We start from the raw sequence: 20,017 nt of genomic DNA on the forward strand, positions 1-20,017 counted from the left end.
ATTATTTTAATTAATCATATAACATTTTTATTTTATTTATTTATTTTGCATAAATACAAAAAATCGGAAATATTTGACATTTATTTATGAATTATTTTCCCGGCCTTTGATGTGATTTATTGATCCTCTAATGGCTCCATGTGAAGAATGTGGATGTAATGGAGGTGTGAGAGTGTAATGTGTTCCTCTGAGATGAAGTGAAGGACTAAATGGTTGAATCCAAGCTGCAGCAGTGCTGCTGTGTGCTGTCATGGTGTTTGATCAACAGAGAGAGCAGACAGACTCCAGGGGGACACATTTAAAAGATGCTTCTCCTAAAAGAAGAATTAAAGAACCAGTCAGTCGGCTGCTTGCTTCTGGAATATTCTCTCAGACACACGTTGGGCCAACTGACCCATACAGACCTACACGTTTGAAAATCTCTAAATAACACCAACAATTCACTCTCATACAGCACACATTAACTCACTATTTCTTCTATCATATATTATATATGTTCACACATCAGGATCCCAATAACTATGTATAGGCAGTATTTATGCGGGGCTTTCTACAAGTTTATATTGCTTTTAAGGTTTTTATCACGTTTGCAGACATTTTTGCTACTTTTTTTCTATGTTTTTGTTGCTTTTTTCAGAGTTTTAGACTTTTTTTTCCGATATTTTAGCCCAAAGTCCACAGAGGCAGCCCGGTTGGTTACTTTACTTAATCAGAGCCAGCTGTAAATGACGATTACATTTCATTGGACAACTGTGTTGAATAATGACAATAAAGCCGAACCGTGAACCAGGGATCCGTTCCACAAAGCAGGTTTAGTGAAAACTCTGAGTTTGTTAACCCTGAGATGAGGGAAACTCTGGGTTTTCTCTTTCAGAAATAGAGGTTAATCAAACCTTTTAGAGAGGGGGAACTCCAGCCCATTTCAGAAAGAGAGGTAACGTAACCTCAGAGTCAGTTACTATGGTAACTGAGCCTGTGAACCTAACCTGGTCGGGAGCAGGTTTTCTTCTCGGTCTCCTCCCTCTGACACAGCGCTCTTTCATTTCCTCATTCATTCATTCAGTCTGGATGAGGTGCATTTTAGTGCAGTTTGTTATCGGTATGAATAAAAAAACAGGGTTGCTTTATTAACTGTGTTAGACAGACTATAAAACTTTTGTTACGTTCCAGAGAATGGCGGACCCAAAAGCCCAAAAATAAAAAATGAGTTTAAATCCCAACCAAGAAAACATACAAACAAAAGAAGACCTGGAAAAAGCAGGCAGAAGAAGTCCAAAAAGAAAATGAAGTACAAACAAAAACTAGAAATAACTGCAACCAGGAACGCAGAAACAAAAACAGTGACAACAAACTAACACTTAATCCAAACTGAAAACAGTACAATGATCTGACAACAGACAAGGGAAAGACAGAGACTAAATACAGAGGGTAATGAGGTAACGAGAGACAGCTGACACAAGGAGGGAAACAGGTGAAAATAATTAGGGCTGGGCAGAACAATCAAAAAAGGTGGGAAAACACAGGACAGGAAGTAAAACAGACAAGACAAGACTTGTGTCGACGATCCAGTTGATGAAGAAGCTTTATGACTTTGCAGGGTGACATACGTCGCGAGATGATATTGAGGCCCCGACTATAGATATATTTTCATTTCCAGATAGTAGCCTATGCCTATTTGAGCGGTATCGTTTTTCTTCCCAGTCTATCAGTTATGTATCCTACATAACCTTATCCGTCCTCATATCACTAACGTCACCCATTGTGAACATGCTCTACATCCCAGCACATTCTTTGTGTCGCATTAAATGTTCTTTTTGGCAAACGGCAGTTTTCTTTACAACACTGTGACACAGATGCGGAGCATTGGTAAAGCCACTGTAGTAAACCGCCGTCAGAAGAGTGTGACTCGCTCTGAAATGTGTTTTAAACATTTTTGTAATGTTCCCTGGACACAAACCAGTGTGAACCAGTATAAAAAGATATGAATGATTGTAAATCATAATTCTGTTAATAATGGTGCTGCAACCTCAGAATGGGATTAGTAGTACTTTACTTTTTTGCCCGAGGGATTGCACCTTAATGAAATTATACGTGTAGCCTACTACCATTTCAGTTTTCACCAGTAATATTATAGGTTAGGCTACCTGTGATTAAATATGAAATTAATACACTATATTAGAGCTTACGCATTTACTCTACCAGCAATTTTCTTCCACACCAATTCTCGCTATTTTACTACAGCCGCTGTGATGCTTTTTATTAAACTAAATACATGTTCAAACTCGCTGTTTGTGCGCATGAGTATTTCCGCCAACCCGTTTAGTTCGTGGTTGTTACCATGGTGAATCGTAGTATTGTGGCTCCATTCATGCTGCCTTTATATAGTGGTGGTGCACGCGCTAAACTCTGAGTGAACCTACTCTGAGTTGACTGAACTCAAATCAGCTGTTCTGGAACCAAAAACTCTGAGTTTCCATCTTAGGGTAAATCAACTCAGACATCAGAGTTAGACTCAGAGTTTGTCAAACCTCCTTCCTGGAATGGACCCCAGGCGTTTCAGAAACGCAACAAACACCTGGTGGCGTTTTGATAATCAACTCCTCCCTTTGGTTTTCACAGCCAATACATTTTAACTGTAATCTCCCAATCAATAATTCAGTAAAGAAGAAGGTCAGGCAACACTAATCAAGCACAGATCTCCTTTGCTGTTTGTTTGAGTAGTCTAAAGAAAATAGTATTCACATTGGGTGTTATTTTAGTTTTTATTTATTATTATTTCTACATATCACTATATGTTCAATTATGTGAACTAGAGTATAGGTATATCATTTATAAAGCGTTCATTTCTTCTTGTTGAGTGAGCTAAAGCAGTTTGCCTGCTGTTGCTCTAACATTCCTGAGGGTGGCAGCAGAGGACAATATATAAAGCATTCCCTCTAATAAACTACGGTCATGTAAAGATTGGGATTATCTGATTTTTTTTTCTATTCTAAAGAATCCGTTCTAGTTTTTATTTAACTGTTAGACGTTGTTGTTGTGACATTATTGTAAAAGGTATACATTCATTTCAATCTATTTTATTTCATTTTAAATGCTATTTTATTGTAAAATTACAACATGAGCACAAACTAAACTAAACCTGCGATTTTAAGTTTTTGAATCCAACGCATTAACCTATATTGTCTTGTATAAAGTACTTGAAAGCAATATTTGAGTAAAAGTACAAGTATGTTACCAGAAAATGACTTTGGTAGAAGTTAAATTCTCATTTTATAATATTACTTGAGTAAAAGTCTTAAAGTATCTGATATTAAATGTACTTAAGTATTAGAAGTAAAAGTAAAAGTAAAAAAAAACTGTGATTATGAACTTTATGGCCAAAGTTGTGTAACGTTATCTTCATCACCACCGTTGTCGGGGTGGTCATCATCTGTTACCATGGTGGCAGAGCCTGCACCAGGTGTTTCCATGACACTATCAGTCGTTATGCGTCCTCTCTTCTTCTTTAGTTTTGGACTATGGTTGTTTTTTTTACCGCTTGGCAACAAACAGGCATCACATAACCAACTGGAATGGAGCATTATTTTGGCAATTTAGGAGCAATTATTCACCAAATCTGCTTTTTTTTCAGTGTAACAAATTACTTCAGATTTAAGAAACATAATGAAAGTAAAAAGAACTACAAAAACTCAGACAATACATAATAATAATAAAGATAAATAAATAAATACAGGGGTAATTAATATAAGCAAGGGCTATCACCTCCTCTTAGTTGAATTGGGTGCCTGAATGGAACGAGGAATAAAAAGTTTTTGTATCTCTGTTTAAGAGCCAACGGGGTGCTAAAACGTAAGCCAGAAGGTTATAATAAGTATTCTCCGTACAGAGGGTGAGTGATTTTTTTGACTATTCGTTGCCTTTTTGTCGCCTTAAAGGTCCAATATGTAATATTTATACTGTAATAGATCCAAAGATGACACCAATGCCTCATCAGATATTAAGGAAACATTTTAAACTGAAATACTATCTTTTCTGACAACAATGCTAATTTCAGTATTTTTTCTTTTTGAAATTTACATTCCGTGACGGAATATATGTTTACGTTTTGATCTGTGTGTGTGTGTCTGTCTGTGTGTGTGTGTGTGTGTGTGTGTGTGTGTGTGTGTGTGTGTGTGTGTGTGTGTGTGTTGTTATCAACGGCCCAGTTTGACAGGCAGGCCGGGTTGCCAGATATATACCTGTAAACACGTAAACCCAGCGCGCTACAGCTGTAACGGTAGTACAGCCATGAAAGCAGCAAACAAACGAACAGGATCAACGAAGATAGATTCTACCTGACATAAAAAAAAGAAAACAGCATGTTTCTAACAGTTGCGTGACCAGAGACGTAACAACCCCCTGGTAAATATTGGAGATGTATTTGAAATGAATGGAGACAGCTTAGATCCCAAAAGGACGCAGAGTTGGCTTATTTCCTCCTGAACAGGTTAGCATTAGCTTCAGGCTAATTTATCACAGCTACTAGGGATGGGCATTTTTTGTCATTTCAACATTTGTGTACTCACATTGAATTATATAGCTAGAGTACCCGAGTTGGTTACTCGCAAAAACAATTGAGACATAGCCAGTAAAGTGATCCCGACTGGTCCTGGCTAACGCCGCCATGCTAACCCTGCTAACTGTTGTCATGGCTGGTTACAGCGTGTAGCCTCTTCAGCGGCCGGAGCCGACAACGGTGAGTTATTTCAAGCCACGAGAGGGGGGCTGTAAATCGGAAAGAGAGGACTGTGAGTTTGCAGTGTGTTTAGCAATCGTTGCCATTATTCTAAGCCAATGAAGTGTGTTCCGTCGGCAAGGTAGTGGTATTTTTAGCGTTTCGTATTGTAATTCTAAGCCGAGGAAGTGTGCCTGACTGGCGTGTGGAGAGGACAGTGAGGTTGTTGTGTTTTTAGCGGTTCATACTGTCATTTTAAGCCGAAAAAGTGTGTCTGTCAGTTGGTTACAGAGCTCTGCGTGAGCACGGGCTTTTATGACTGTCAATATAGCTGGCATCTAACGTTAGCTACTCCGCTGTGCTGTGGAGTAACGTCTGGCTATGTGAGACTAGCATCTAACGTTAGCTACTCCGCTGTGCTGTGGAGTAATGTCTGGCTATGTGAGACAAGCGTCTAGCAACATTGTTGTGAATGCTGCGGTCTCAGCCTGGCAACCTCCGTGAACTTGGAGTCTGAGCAGGAGGGGGCGGGGGAAACGACTCTCCAGTATTTTGAATTGGTAGTGCAGTAACTATTTTAACCGCTAGCTGCCAGTATTACACACAATATTACATATTGCACCTTTAATGAACAGGACGATGGCGTTTTGCCGGCATCTGCTGACAGAATGCTATACAGCATGTGCTAAAATGCAAGTCACAGCCACAGAAAAATGAGGATTGTGCTTTGCCACCCTTGGGATGATGGGTGAGCCCTTGTGGACTGTTATGTGTTTGAATGTGGATTTTAAAAACACCCCCCTTTGAAGGCAGGTTTCAACATCATGCAGGCCTGTTTCTTTAAGACATCTAAACTAAGTATGTCTCCTTACAAACATGTAAACACACGTCTTCATATCTAAAGACATCTGAACTAAGTCGTCTACAATATGTCAGTTTTAATTTTATTAATAACTAGAGTACAGTACATATATTCTCATTGTTTAAATTCACATGTTGTTAATGTTCTTTTGCGTACCTTCTGGTGCTTGTGTGTTACTAATTAACATGTGGCTAATAATATATCATGCTTGAAAAAAAGTATTAAAATGATGAACACTCTGATTGGAATGTCTCCATGGCAACAAGAGACAGATGCTGCTAGCATAACCTACTTTAGCTCAGCCGTCCGAACAACAATCATAAATAAAATAGCAAACAACAATCATCAACTGTCTTACGCCTTATGACCTTAACGAAGGAATAGTCACAAGGTATATGATCAAAATCATAAAAATAACAGCTTATAGCTGGGGAGCTAGCTATCCTTAGTGACAGTTGCGTCCGCTTGTTACCTAAAATGAACGTCAATTCACTCAAAAAATTCTAACAAATCAACTATTAAGGGTATTTTACTAACGTTAAAACAAATATTAAGGTGCTTGAGTGACATTTACCCATTACAGAAGCACCAGCCAACACACTGAGATCGTGGTGCCTTTGACTCATATCGGATACATTTTTTACTTGGGGGTGTCTGCAAAGATACTTAATAAAGGACTTCTATTTTGGATTTTTATCTGAAACTGCTTTATTAGCTAAGTAAATGTAAACACAAGAGAATTTGAGTCCGGCTTTGTGTTGCTTTCAACACAGAAATAGACATAACGTTACGGCTAAAAACAAGGTAACGTTACACATGAACGTTTGACTGTACAGATACGTGTATATAATAAAGTATATACATGTATATGCATACACATATGTACATAAAGTTACATGTAAAGAGATCTATGAAGCCTTTAAACATTAAGGTAATTAGTGCAAATTATCCAGTAGATGGCGCCAGTGTTCAATCAATGTTAGATACAATACATTCTTCCAACAGCGCAGGTCACATAAACTGATAATATACTAACAATTATAGTCACAGCGTGTAGAAATAACAAGGTCACATGAGACACAGCCATCTTCTAACCGTATACAAACTGGGAATTATTCTCCACAGAAGGCGAAGCACTGCTACTTCTGCTACTTGGGCGGAGGGATTTGCTCGCAGCACTTGAGAAGCCCCGAGGTGAGGAGCAGAGAGTAGCAGTGCTTCGCCTTCTGAGAATATAGTTCCCAGTATGTATACGGTTAGAAGATGGCTGTGTGTCATGTGACCTTGTTATTTGTACACGCTGTGACTATACAAATCACAACATGTAAATAGGAAAATGTTGGCGTTATTTTGTCACATATTGGGAGCAGTAGGCTAGATGGAGCCGGTTACCTCCAGGATCTGTGCTAAGCTAGGCTAGCGGTGGGTGCGCCAGACAAAGTTACGACATGCACGGAGATGAGAAGGGTATGTAGCCTATGGACTTACCTAACTCTGGGGGATATGGGAAATAAGCTAAAGTCCCAATAAGTCGTGTTCCTTTAAAAGTTAAAGAGAAAGACCACAAACACATCACAGTAACTTTATGCTTTAATTGTGAAAAGAGACACAACTCAAAACAAAACATGACACAAGTCAACGGCATTTCTACAATTTCATGATCACAGCTTCAATCTTTAAAAAGACTGGAAATGGAAGAAGTTTATAATGTTCACCAGGAATCTCTTCAATCATTCTCAATTATTTCATACAAAGTTCATTCATTAGTTTTGTAGACCGGTGTGGCAGTTTCGCTGAGGCGTCGCGTCGCTCGCTGTGGCCGAGCCAACCCCTTTTTAATCGCCTTCCCCTCAGCAAACCCCCGGCCCTACTTGTGCCCTCTTCAGCCGTACGGACGAACGCCAGTTGCCCTTCAGCGGGGCGGATGTTTTGACCTATACTAAAATGAGTTGCTTTTGACACTTCCCTGATTAATTAGTTTATAGAGACACACACGCCCTCCGTCTAAGGAGAAGCCCTCGCCCGGATCAGGGAACCCGAAGGCGAGACAAGAGGTTAGATACACACTACACCAGACGTCCCCAAAAAAAAACACAGGCTCTTATCCCCCTGTATATGACAAGCACTGCCCGAGGGGATCTTTAAAACCAATGATTTTTCTTTAGTACTCAAGGTCTCAGCCGTCCTCCCAGGGTCACCGGAGGTCCCTTCCTTCTCAAGGGCGCCCTCCTTGCCCTTCTTGGTCGCCGGACTGAGAGAGGGGGATGCTCAGAGGCTCTGACCAGGCAGCGCGGATAGGGAAATGCACTCCCACTAGGAGATAACAGGAGGTCTGTGTATCCAAGTCGATCCCCGCCGGGAGGCAACTCTCCACGGGCGGTTAAAGAGGAGTCGCTAACCCCCGTAGGGGGGAAACCCTACCCGCTTGACAGCGGGCAGTACGATCCTAGAGAAAAATTAAAGAACTGGCAAAAGTTGGCTCTCCTAGTCCAAAGTCGGACTCAGGTGATTTTTATTATTTTGTGACAAATGCAGGAATTAAAAGCAAGTGGTCCTCTACAAAATAAAAATAAAAATAAAGATAAAGCCTCCGCTCTAACAGAGGTATTTAAAGCCGCTTCTCTTTTCCTCCTGGCTCTATCTCTCCCACACTCATAAAAGAGCAGGTAATCTCCTCTTCGATGTCAAAGAGGGTAAATAAATCTTCCCCACAACGCAGCGAAGAGAGCGTCTGGGTGAACTATGAGAGAAGAGCACTCTTTGGCCTCTGTATAACAGAGGTATTCAAAGCAGTTTCTCAGAGATAGTCTTTTTTTCTTGTTCTTTTCCTCCCTTACACTCAACGAGCGCAAGGGAACCCCTCTCCGGCTGGGAGAGGCATAATGAATCTTCCCCAAAACACAGAAAGTGCAAGGGTAGATGGAGAAGGCTTCATGGTATCCCGATGCCACGTAAAGCACTTGGTAAAAGAGCCCGAAGGAAGCTCAAAAAGGACCCAAAAGGGTATAAGGGGCCATAAGGCACCCAAAAGGGGCTCACCTGAAAGGGGCCACTACTCGGCAAAAACACTCATATTTATACACGAAAAACATTTTACTCCTCCCAAAGCTATCAAAAGGGACGTACTATATGTACTTCCCTATCCTTGTAAGGTAATGTAGGAAACACTTCACAAATTATGTTACAGTAATGAACTTCATGAACTCTACAGCTCGTGTGCTGTGTATGGCCACACGTGCCTTCAAGACGCACACACACACACAGTTGCATGCACTCGTCAAGGCTGCAGCTCCTGCCTGTGCTCTTCTTATCTGTCCAGGTGCTTTCCTACACTTTACAGTTTCTCAAAGAAAGCTCTTTCTGTCCTAAAATGCAAAAACAGATCAGTATTTAAGCAAAAGACAGATTAATATATAAGCAAAATATATGTTATTTTTTGGGGTTTTCAACACACACTCTCTAAGCAATGATATAGTTTGCTTTTCAAAACACATCTATCTAAGCGATTATATGGTTATCTTGTTATACTGACAACGTTATATATGTTGTAAAGCAAGAAATTACATAGATTCTGCTATTTCTTTGTTTTTGAGTTTTCATCTGGCCTCGCGGACAACAGTTTATAACAATAACCTGAAATGTTTCTGTAAATGTGATCCTGTACAGACTCAACTGATCAGCAGTGCGAAACAGGAGGAGACTCTCCGTCCTACACACAACACAGAGACACTGAGGAACCAGGAGAACTGAACCTGAACCCAGGATAGAGAGGCTGAGTGAATGTGGTGTTGAAGGTGTGGAGGTGGATCAGTGAGTCAGAGGAGACTGTATAGAAGGACAGAGAGCCAGCAGGACAGTCCACATACACTGCTACTTTACCAGAGACAGAGGAGGATGGGATGGATGTTCCTTTCTTATTATGACAGACATAGTAAGAATCATCAGAGCAGAACAGACTCCAGGACTGATCATTACGTCCAAATACACAGTCATCACTGTATCCTCTCCTGCTGATTCCTCTGTAACTCACTGATATATAAACATGTCCTCTCCTCTCAACCTCCCAGTAACAGCGACCAGTCAGACCATCTCTACACAGCAGCTGTTCCCAGGAGTCAAATCTCTCTGGATGATCAGGATATGGCTGATCCTCCATCACATATGTCACCTTTCTGTTGTCAGACAGTTTGAGTTTTTTGTTCACCGTGTTTTTGTTGAGTGTGAGTTCATAGGAATCTGAAGAAGAGAACGAGACACAACACAGCTGCAGTTATTAACCTATCAGCACTTGATGACATCAGAGGGTTGAATGAGTGATGTCACAGTTTGATGAATGAAATTAAAAACAGACTTACACTTCCTCAGACCTGGTGTCAACCATCTGACTCCAGCAGGCTCCACCCTGAAAGGAGAAGGATGGGGGGCGCATTACATCACTCTCTCACACACCGCTTTGTTCTGATCTAATGTACGGTTGGAATTTACTCATTTTATATTCATATTTGGGCTGTCAATTAAAATGTTTAATTCAATTTAATTTCCTTTAAATTGTCCAATCATAACAGATGTTATCTCAGGACAATTTCCAGATAGGATAGTCAGGATTTTATTTCATAGTACGCACAACAACCATATATTGTATAGTACATATTGTGTATACCATTGTAATCTGTTTGTCTGTAACTGATGTTGTGTATGGTCCTTAACAGGTCTCTCTTGAGAATGAGACCCTGTGTTAAATATATGAGAGAGAGAGAGAGAGAGAGAGAGAGAGAGAGAGAGAGAGAGAGAGAGAATAACCTAATTTCTCTGTGTGCCATGTAGCCTAAACATCATATCCTGAATATGATCAACAGGATAATCTTCATAACTGGAATATTCCAAGTAAACACATATGATACAAACAACATGCTAGATCCGTGGGTTCAGCGATATCAGCGTCCATAGCAACCAGCAGTTTATCTACGGCAGTGGCAGGCCGTGTATTTTACAGCTGGGCCTTCAGTACTATCCTACAGCAATTAAATCACCTTTGAATAACCTCACCATGACACTAGGACATTATCGTGTGGAATAACGTGATTTAACACAAGGCTCAACACCTAGAGACACCTAATACACTACTGCAGAGACATGAACACACGCTGACTGAAGCCATACTGTACGTTTCACACAGTATGACAGGATTCTGCATCACATATAGTCAAAATTAATGCAATTACCAAAGAAACCAAAACAACCCCACAACAACCGGTCATATTTACTCATACGGTGACCACAAAGCAATCAAAAACACAGATCACACAATCAGCAGGCCCCCCGACAAATTCCAGCCAAGCAGCGGGGGCTTAACACATACGTCACCACAAACACACAAAGGCACAGCGGCTACTGACACTGCTCAAATCTTTAACACCTAAAGCAAGCAGTACTAGCTAGTAAAATCATTTCACAAAAATGCTGAAAAATCCATTAAACTTACCAAAAGCTGCTCATCATGTGAAGAAAAAGTTTCTTTCAAACAAACAAACTTGTAGCATATACAATATATAAATTACATGTGAAATTGAAAAATACATATATTTATTTTAGAAAGGAATACATAGGCCTTTAATTATAAAAACATAATTTGGGGATTCTGACAATCTCTGGCCAGCAGAGAAGGCCTTGCTGACCCTGACGGTGTCACCATACTCAGAGAATAGCGGACCCAAATGCAGAGACGGCTATGCAGTAGATAGTTGTGTGGATTTAATAAAAATAAATGGTGCAAACAGCAAAGAAAGTCCTGAGGCAAGCAGGCAGGCAAAAAACAAGTTCCAAAAATCTCAGAGAAAACTAAAGACATAACAACAACAAGGAACACAGCGACAGGGAAATGAAACTCACCCACAAACAGTACAATAATCTGACACAAGACAAAGACAACAGTAGCTATGTTTCCATCGACCCGTTTTTATCCGAATTAAGTGATATCGAATGAAAAATGCCTTATGGAAACAGTAAAATCCGATTGAATTTCATGAATATCAACTCAAAGAAAATACGTTCGGTCTCATCGGATTTTCTCTTGATCGATATACGGCTTATGCGATAAACGCTGATGGAAACGTTATTTGCCGAATAAATAATGAATTGCGATTAAGTTTTAGGTCATTTTATGGTTGCAACTCGCAATAAAACGAAGAAGAAAGAAGTTTCAGTTCATTTCCGCCCAGTATTTCCGCTCTGTTTGCACACATAACAGGTTTCAACAAAAACAGATGTAAGTGGACCAACGAGGAGACAAGATACTTTTTTAATTTAATTTACCAGAAAAATATAACAGCTATTTTAGATAGAAAAAATCTAAGAAACGCCATCATTTATAAGGAGCTCGCGAAGGAAATGACCAACAAAGGTTACGACAGGAACATTCTAAAACGCTTAACGTGAAAAAGCTTAACGTGGTTTAATGTATCTAAACAATGATCAATCATCACCAGATTTATCATGGTCATATCTTGTCATGAACACTTAAGCCTGTCAAAAATGTTTTCTTCATCAGTGGCCGTATAGCGAGGAAAAAGCTTAACGTGGTTTAATGTACCTAAACAATGATCAATCATCACCAAATTTCTCTCTCATATTACCTATCATAACCACGGAAAACTGCAAATAATCTAACCCAATGTCCAATGGACGTTATCTGACACATTAACGTGAGATAACTTCTGTAATCGTTGGATTTCGATTTAGTTTTTTTGACAGGCTTAAGTGTTCATGACAAGATATGACCATGATACATCTGGTGATGATTGATCGTTGTTTAGATATTAAACCAAGGTAAACTTTTTCACATTAAGCGTTTTAGAATGTCCCTTACGACAAGCCGTGGGACGTCCTGCGGAGTAAATGGAAGGTGCTCAAACAGCTTGGCTTCTAATATTAACAACAAGTACTTCTGTCTAGCAAAACTTTGTTCGCAAACGTTCGCTTGAATCTTGTGCAATTCAGTGCAAAAATGAATGGAAACACCTTAAAATGTCTCAAATCAATTTGATATACCAATTTAATCGCAAAACAGCATGTGACGTCATTACGCAACAGGTTTTTATTCACTTTAAAGCTGTTGGATGGAAACACACTTTCACCAGCTTTATTCGCATGAGTTTTTTTACCGAACTTCAGATAATTCGATTGCCAAGTGGATGGAAACTTAGCTATAGAGACTAAATACAAGAGGTAACGAGGTGGAACAAGAGACAGGTGACACGAGCCCACAGGAACAGGTGAAACAAATCAGGGTGGGGCAGGCAATCACAAAGGCTGGCAAACGCAAGGCAGGAAGTAAAAGAAGACAAGGGAGAAAAACAGACTACAAAATAAAACAGGAAACTGAAACATACACAACCATGACAGACGGCCCACCTCATTCATGAGGTGCTTTGCATTGACTATTTATGGTTAAAAATGAACGTTTACAGGGTGGGATACAAGGCTGATTCACGTACGCACACTTGTGGGTAATCTGTGATTTATAAAGGGTACATTGCTTGTAGAAGTTCGTAAGCATGGTTTTAAAAACCTGAATAGTTTTTGGCGTACTCCATTTTTGGCTTTTGGACATACGTACACTTTTAGTAAGCATCCTATGCACAGTTTTATAAGAGTTGAGTCGAGTAGAAACTGATTTGATCCCGGGAAAGAGGAAAAAAAAGGATGTTTCTTAAAAACATGAACAGTGCCTTTAACATACAGATATCTGTCCAAATGTTACATAAATTATAAAGAAAATGGAATTATAATTTTAGTTCATGGAGATGTTCTCCTTTAAAACTTCCTACACAAATATCTCCTTTTTGTTCATCAGTGTTTGTACCTGAGAGTGTCCAGTCTCCAGAGAGGATCCTTCAGTCCCGCTGACAGTAGCTTCATTCCTGAGTCTCCTGGACGATTGTAGCTCATGTCCAGCTCTCTCAGATGGGAGGGGTTGGATCTCAGAGCTGAGACCAGAGAAGAACAGCCTTCCTCTGAGATCAAACAGCCTGACAGACTGCAAACACAGAAAACAACACACAAGAACCCTCTGTGAAAATGTAGAGCCATGTGTTTGTTTGTTGTCCAGGTATATTTTGGTCCAGATTTAGAATAAATCTTTAAAATCATCTGTTCTATTTAAGTATTTATCAACAAAATAAACAATGAAAATCCCTCATGGAAAGTGACTGACTCTATAAATGAATAGTTATGTAATTAATAACTACTGCCCAAGTTTATCATATCAGCAGACACATGTTTATCAACTAAAGTTAATCAGATTTTAAATAGCCATCAGTTGAATGGGTTAATGAATCCTGACCTGAGAGTCTCCAGTGTGCAGTGTGGACTCTTTAGTCCAAAAGAGATCATCTTCCCTCCTGAATCCTGCAGGTTGTTGTTACTCAGGTCCAGCTCTCTCAGACTAGAGGATTGGGAGCTGAGAACTGAGGACAGAGCTTCACAGCTTCTCTCTGACAGGTTACAGACACTAAGTCTGGAGAGTCAACAGGAAACAAGACAGTTGGTATATTTAGTATATTAAATCATGTTTCAGTTTAAATCATTTCTGTTTTATTCTAAACAAGTTGTAGATAACTAATCAAGAGTCATGAATCAAAATCACATATTGAAATACAAAGGATCTCTAGAACTCAGCAACAGTTCATATTTTGTGCTTTATGACGTGTGAATATAAATAAAATAAAATACTTTGGAAACATTTAAAGATTTTTTGAAATTGTAAAATTTTAGTCCTGACATGAGAATGGCTGTTTAAATTAAATTAAGCTTAAAGTTTATAGAAATATCTCAAATTAAAGACAAACAGTAACTTGATCTGACCGGAGAATCTCCAGTGTGCAGTGTGGACTCTTCAGTCCAACAGAGATCAGCTTCCCTCCTGAATCCTGCAGGTTGTTGTTACTCAGGTCCAGCTCTCTCAGACTAGAGGACTGGGAGCTGAGAACTGAGGACAGAGCTTCACAGCTTCTCTCTGACAGGTCACAGCCACTCAGTCTGGAGAGACAACAGGAAGGAAACAAGATATGTATATTACTCTCCCATTGAAAGATATCAGAGTATTTAATGATGAACAAATCCCACTTACAGAGCTTTTTTGGAGGCTTTGACCACTGGCAGCAGCATCAGAAGAGCCTCCTCCGAAGCAGAGTATTTCTTCAGGTCAAACACGTCCAAATCTTCTTCTGATGACAGTAAGATGAAGACCAGAGCTGACCACTGAGCAGGAGACAGTTTATATCTGGAAAGAATTCCTGATCTCAGGTACTGTTGGATCTCCTCCACTAGAGAACCATCATTCAGTTCATTCAGACAGTGGAACAGATTGATGCTTCTCTCTGCAGACAGATTCTCTGCGATCTTCTCCTTGATGTACTCCACTGTTTCCGGATTGGTCTCTGAGCTACTTTCTGTCTGTGTCATCAAACCTCGCAGGAGATTCTGATTGGTCTGTAGTGAAAGGCCCAGGAGGAAGCGGAGGAACAAATCCAGGTGTCCATTTGGACTCTGTAAGGCCTCATCCACAGCACTCTGGTAGAACTGTGTTGATGTTGTTTGTTCTTCTGACAGCAGGTTGATTCCAGATGTGGTGAATATCAGATGGACATGAAGAGCAGCCAGAAATTCCTGAACACTCAGATGGACGAAGCAGAACACTTTGTCCTGGTATAGTCCTCTCTCTTCTTTAAAGATCATTGTGAACACTCCTGAGTACACTGAGGCTGCTGTGATGTCAATGCCACACTCTGTCAGGTCTGATTCATAGAAGATCAGGTTGCCTTTCTGCAGCTGCTCAAAAGCCAGTTTTCCCAGAGACTCAATCATCTGCCTGCTCTCTGGACTCCAGTGTGGATCTGTCTCAGCTCCTCCATCATACTTGATGTTCTTCACTTTGGACTGAACCACCAGGAAGTGGATGTATATCTCAGTCAGGGTCTTGGGCAGCTCTCCTCCCTCTCTGGTCTTTAACACGTCCTCCAGAACTGTAGCAGTGATCCAGCAGAAGACTGGGATGTGGCACATGATGTGGAGGCTTCGTGATGTCTTGATGTGGGAGATGATTCTGCTGGCCTGCTCCTCATCTCTGTATCTCTTACTGAAGTACTCCTCCTTCTGGGTGTCAGTGAATCCTCTGACCTCTGTCACCATGTCAACACACCCAGGAGGGATCTGATTGGCTGCTGCAGGTCGTGTGGTTATCCAGAGGCGAGCAGAGGGAAGCAGATTCCCCCTGATGAGGTTTATCAGCAGCACATCCACTGAGGTGGACTTTGTAACATCAGTCAGGATTTTTGTGTTGAGGAAGTCCAGAGGAAGGCAACACTCATCCAGACCGTCAAAGATGAACACAACCGGGAACTCTTCAAACCTGCAGATTCCTGCTTCTTTGGTTTCATTAAAGAAGTAATGAATGAGTTCCAACAAGCTGTACTTTCTCTCTTTCAGCACATTCAGCTCTCTGAAGGTGAATGGAAATGTGAACTGGATGTCCTGGTTAGCTTTGTCTTCAGCCCAGTCCAGAGTGAACTTCTGTGTTAAGACTGTTTTCCCGATGCCAGCCACTCCCTTTGTCATCACTGTTCTGATTGGTTCAACTCTTCCAGGTGGGATTTTAAAGATGTCTTCTCGTCTGATTGTTGTTTCTGGGCTGTCTGGTTTCCTGGATGCTCTTTCAATCTGTGTGACCTCATGTTCATCATTGACCTCTGCAGTCCCTCCCTTTGTGATGTAGATCTCTGTGAACATCTTATTCAGAAGGGTTGGGTTTCCCACTTTAGCAATCCCCTCAAACACACGCTGGAACTTTGTGTTCAGGTTAGATTTGAGTTTACGCTTACAAACTCCAGCAGGACTTCCTGAATGAATACAGACCAAAGATCAGTAAGTGATTTATAAAGAAAACAGGAACATACTTTGACCCTTCTCTGGAGACATTAGTAAACGTCCCATTAGTCCAGCAAGTTAAATCTATTTGGAGAAATTCTCTTACTGTTCTGCAGACGGTCAACCAGCTCGTCCTGCTTCATTCTCCTCAGGAAGTGGAGTGTGATCTTCAGAAATTCCTCTTTACTCCTCCTCTGCTCTTCATCCTCATCCTCCCTCTGACTCTCTGAGCATTCTGGGTGATCTGGACTCAGAACCTTCTGGATCTTCTTCAGCTCATTCTTCACAAAAGTGACGATGTTATCCTCCAGCAGCTGGAACAGAAGATTATATGAATGACACAATCACACTGAAATCATGGAAGCAAACATCAGATCCATGTTGGACAGACTGACAACCCACTGGTCTGAAACATGCAGCATAGAGATTATTGTCAACAGAATATATGTCAAAGTAGTTGCTGTACAACTACAGACCATAAATATGGAGTCCAGGTGTTTTTGATGCTGTTGGGCAGACTGACCACTGGGAACCTCTGAGCTGTCCTGGTCCACTCTGTGGAGGAATCAGGAAGAATTAGCTCACATCATGTCTGTCCACACAGAGACAAACACAAGGTAAAGGTCCTGTGACTTAAAGTGTTGATTAAAACATTGAATCAGATGGTTTCCCCTGACATTAAAGTGTTTGTGGTATTGCTGACCTCACTGTCAATCAACAGAAAGAACTAAGAACTAACCAAGGGCTACATTATTGTTGGTCTAAAGGACTCCTGAAGCAGCAGACTGGTGTCATGATGCCAGGAGGTCTGCAGGTTCTGTGGTCATGGAAACAAATATCTGTAGGTAGAAGAAGTTTGGGGAGGCAACAGTGAAAAACCTTCTGTTGGCCTGAAAATGATTTTGGCAAACCATCAGCTGACTCAGGAGAGGGAAGCAGATCTTAGATCGTTTGTAGCCGGGGAGAACTGCTGACCTGGACTGAGGATACTATTGGATGGTGGTTCCCTTTTTTCTTGCTTCCCCTTAATGACTTCTGATCTGACATCCAGCTGGCAAACCCAGATCCTACATTTGGGAAGAATTTTGTGTTTTGATCAATTTGGGTCAGGAGACTTGGGGGGGCGGGGGGAATCTGGTCATGAACTCACAACTTGGCCTTAAGTGTCCAGATTCAAATGGCAGAAGTCTTCTCATGGCATATAGTGTCCTGATCCAGGTGACACAAACACTTACCAAGGGTAGCTGGTTCTCCAGGGGTGATGTGGAAATTAAGTTACCCTGGAAGGTGCACTCTGAGGCACATACATCCCAACCATCCCCCTGGTATTCCCAGTTGGAGAAAAACATTTGGGAAGAATTTTGCCATTCATTATTTTTAGCCTACCCTATGGCTATGAGAGATTTAAAATGCTTTTTAATGGGGCTAAAAACACCAGATAATATTGGATGGTCCAATATTAAATTGAGATCTACAGTTGAAGACTGGTCTTACTGGACAGCTTTCAGATGTGAGAATATAAATATATGTATGTGAAGAAGAAAGACTGAACATACATTTCCAAACTTGTCTGGATACATAGAAGTTTAAATATTTTTGTATAATAGTTTAATGTTAACAGCTTACCTCTTTTCAGCAGAGGGTTGCTCTTCTTTAAAGTCAATGAGGTCTTGATGTGACCAGTCACTCTTGAAGGACACACAGCTGGGTTCAGGTTCAGCAGAGTCTGGTCTTTGATGGATCCTGTTACACAGAGAGTAAGACCAACAGGGATGGAAATTCACTTTTTAACATTCAGACACAAAAACTGCTGGAGATACAAGCAGCAACTAAAACAATATTAACACAAAGAAGTTCAATAAACTATACAAAAAACTGTGTTAAAAAGTTAAAATACCAGAGAATATATTGGTCCACACCAGATCCAATATTTACCTAAAGTCAAGAGTTGAAGACTGATTTAACTGGACAACTTTCAGATGTGAGAATATAAATATATGTTAAGGAGAAAGATGCTGAAAATAAACTCCAAAAACTTCTCTGGATACATAAAAGTTAAAACATGAATCAGTAATATTAACAGCTTACCTGTTTTTAGCAGAGGGTTGCTCTCCTTTAAAGTCAATGAGACCTTGATATGACCCACCGCTCTTAAAGGACACACAGCTGGGTTCAGGTTCAGGTTCAGGATCAGGTTCAGGAGACTCTGGTTTCTGCTGGGTCCTGATAGAAAAACACATGTATCACATGGGTCACATGTTCAGGTAAAGTCTTCCTGCATAAAATATAATATTAAGATGAATATGTAGGTAGGCTTAATTATATAAATGCCAATAAAGCTTTACTTTCTGTCCAAAACTCAATAAAAATATCTTCTGAAAACAGAATAAAAAAATCCAAATATATTTCAAAATGTTGTCTAAACAGAAAGAGGTTTTGAGTGAGAAAATAAATTACTTTGCAAAAAAAATATATATATATATATAATATATAACTACAATAATTCCTTTCCACAAAAAAACACTTAATTTGAATGAGTGTGTATGAGACTGACATGACACAAAACAACCCAGACGGGACGTAGTTCCATCCAATGAGACTTGTTCCAGTTTGCTGGATGTTCACAACTCACCTCAGTCTTCCTCTTAACATTTCAATTTCTCTTTCCATTGCAGTTCGCTCCTTCTGCCATTCAAGTCTCTCCATCAATCCTCTCTCCTCAATAATGACTGGACAGGATTATCATTGAGTGGGCGCGTCTGTGAAGGGAAGGCTCGGCCCAGAGAAACATATCCATTCAAATACCTGGAGGTCAGAGGTCAACAGACCCCTTTGAAAATGGACATGCCAGTTTCCTCCTCGCCAAAATGTTGCCTAACTTTATCCACCCCACCTTCCTGAGCTCATTTGAACTCCTTTATAGTTTCATCTGGAACATTACATCATGTTTTACTGCTGATTAATACTTTGTGTAAACCAGTGGTTCTCAAACTTTTTCGGTCATTCCCCACTTTGGACAACGCGGAATTTTCAAGCCCCACCTGCCCCCATCGGCCCAACACAATGCTAGTGAAATACACAACAAGCTTAAACTGTTCCCAATTATTGAACAACTAGTATCAGTATAGTAACAAGTTGTATCTAAATACAAACTAACAATCTACATCCAATAACAACAAGTTCAAAATTAAAGAAAATAAAAGTACAGCTGTGTCAAAATTTGTATCAAGTTCAAAAATAGAAAATAAATAAAAGCGCCTCTTTGCAATCTGTTAAAAAAAAGAAAAAAAGAAATCAATTTGGCAAGACAGGTCTATTTATCCCTGCATTCGTGGCTGTAATGAGCCTGTTTTGCATTGGACAATTTCTCAAACTGGGGTTGCAGGCTTGATACTGCCACTCTCAAGTCATGCTCAATGTTCAGCTGAGATCTGTACTTTGTTTTCAGTGAAGCAACAGCTGAAAAGCCCATCTCACAGAGATATGATGTGGCATAATAATATAATATAATCCAATAA

At 40.3% G+C, this 20,017-nt stretch overlaps 2 protein-coding genes across 2 annotated transcripts in view; both read right to left on the minus strand.

The window, feature by feature from the left end:
• The window catches only part of LOC114550445 (NLR family CARD domain-containing protein 3-like), a 689,968-nt gene that overhangs the window by 25,471 nt on the left and 644,480 nt on the right, over positions 1 to 20,017 (minus strand). The gene's annotated exons all lie outside the window — the stretch shown is intronic.
• LOC114550446 (NLR family CARD domain-containing protein 3) lies at positions 9,286 to 19,279 on the minus strand. Its single transcript, XM_028571230.1, has 10 exons — positions 19,132 to 19,279; positions 18,588 to 18,722; positions 18,126 to 18,242; positions 16,976 to 17,054; positions 16,606 to 16,813; positions 14,704 to 16,471; positions 14,439 to 14,612; positions 13,918 to 14,091; positions 9,932 to 9,978; positions 9,286 to 9,812 (listed from the first exon to the last, which is right to left on the minus strand). Exons 1-10 carry the CDS (start codon positions 19,203 to 19,205, stop codon positions 9,286 to 9,288), a joined length of 3,303 nt encoding a protein of 1,100 aa, XP_028427031.1. The 5' UTR covers positions 19,206 to 19,279.

The sequence above is a fragment of the Perca flavescens genome, chromosome 23 (assembly GCF_004354835.1).
Source record: "Perca flavescens isolate YP-PL-M2 chromosome 23, PFLA_1.0, whole genome shotgun sequence".
Classification (NCBI taxonomy): Eukaryota; Metazoa; Chordata; class Actinopteri; order Perciformes; family Percidae; genus Perca; species Perca flavescens.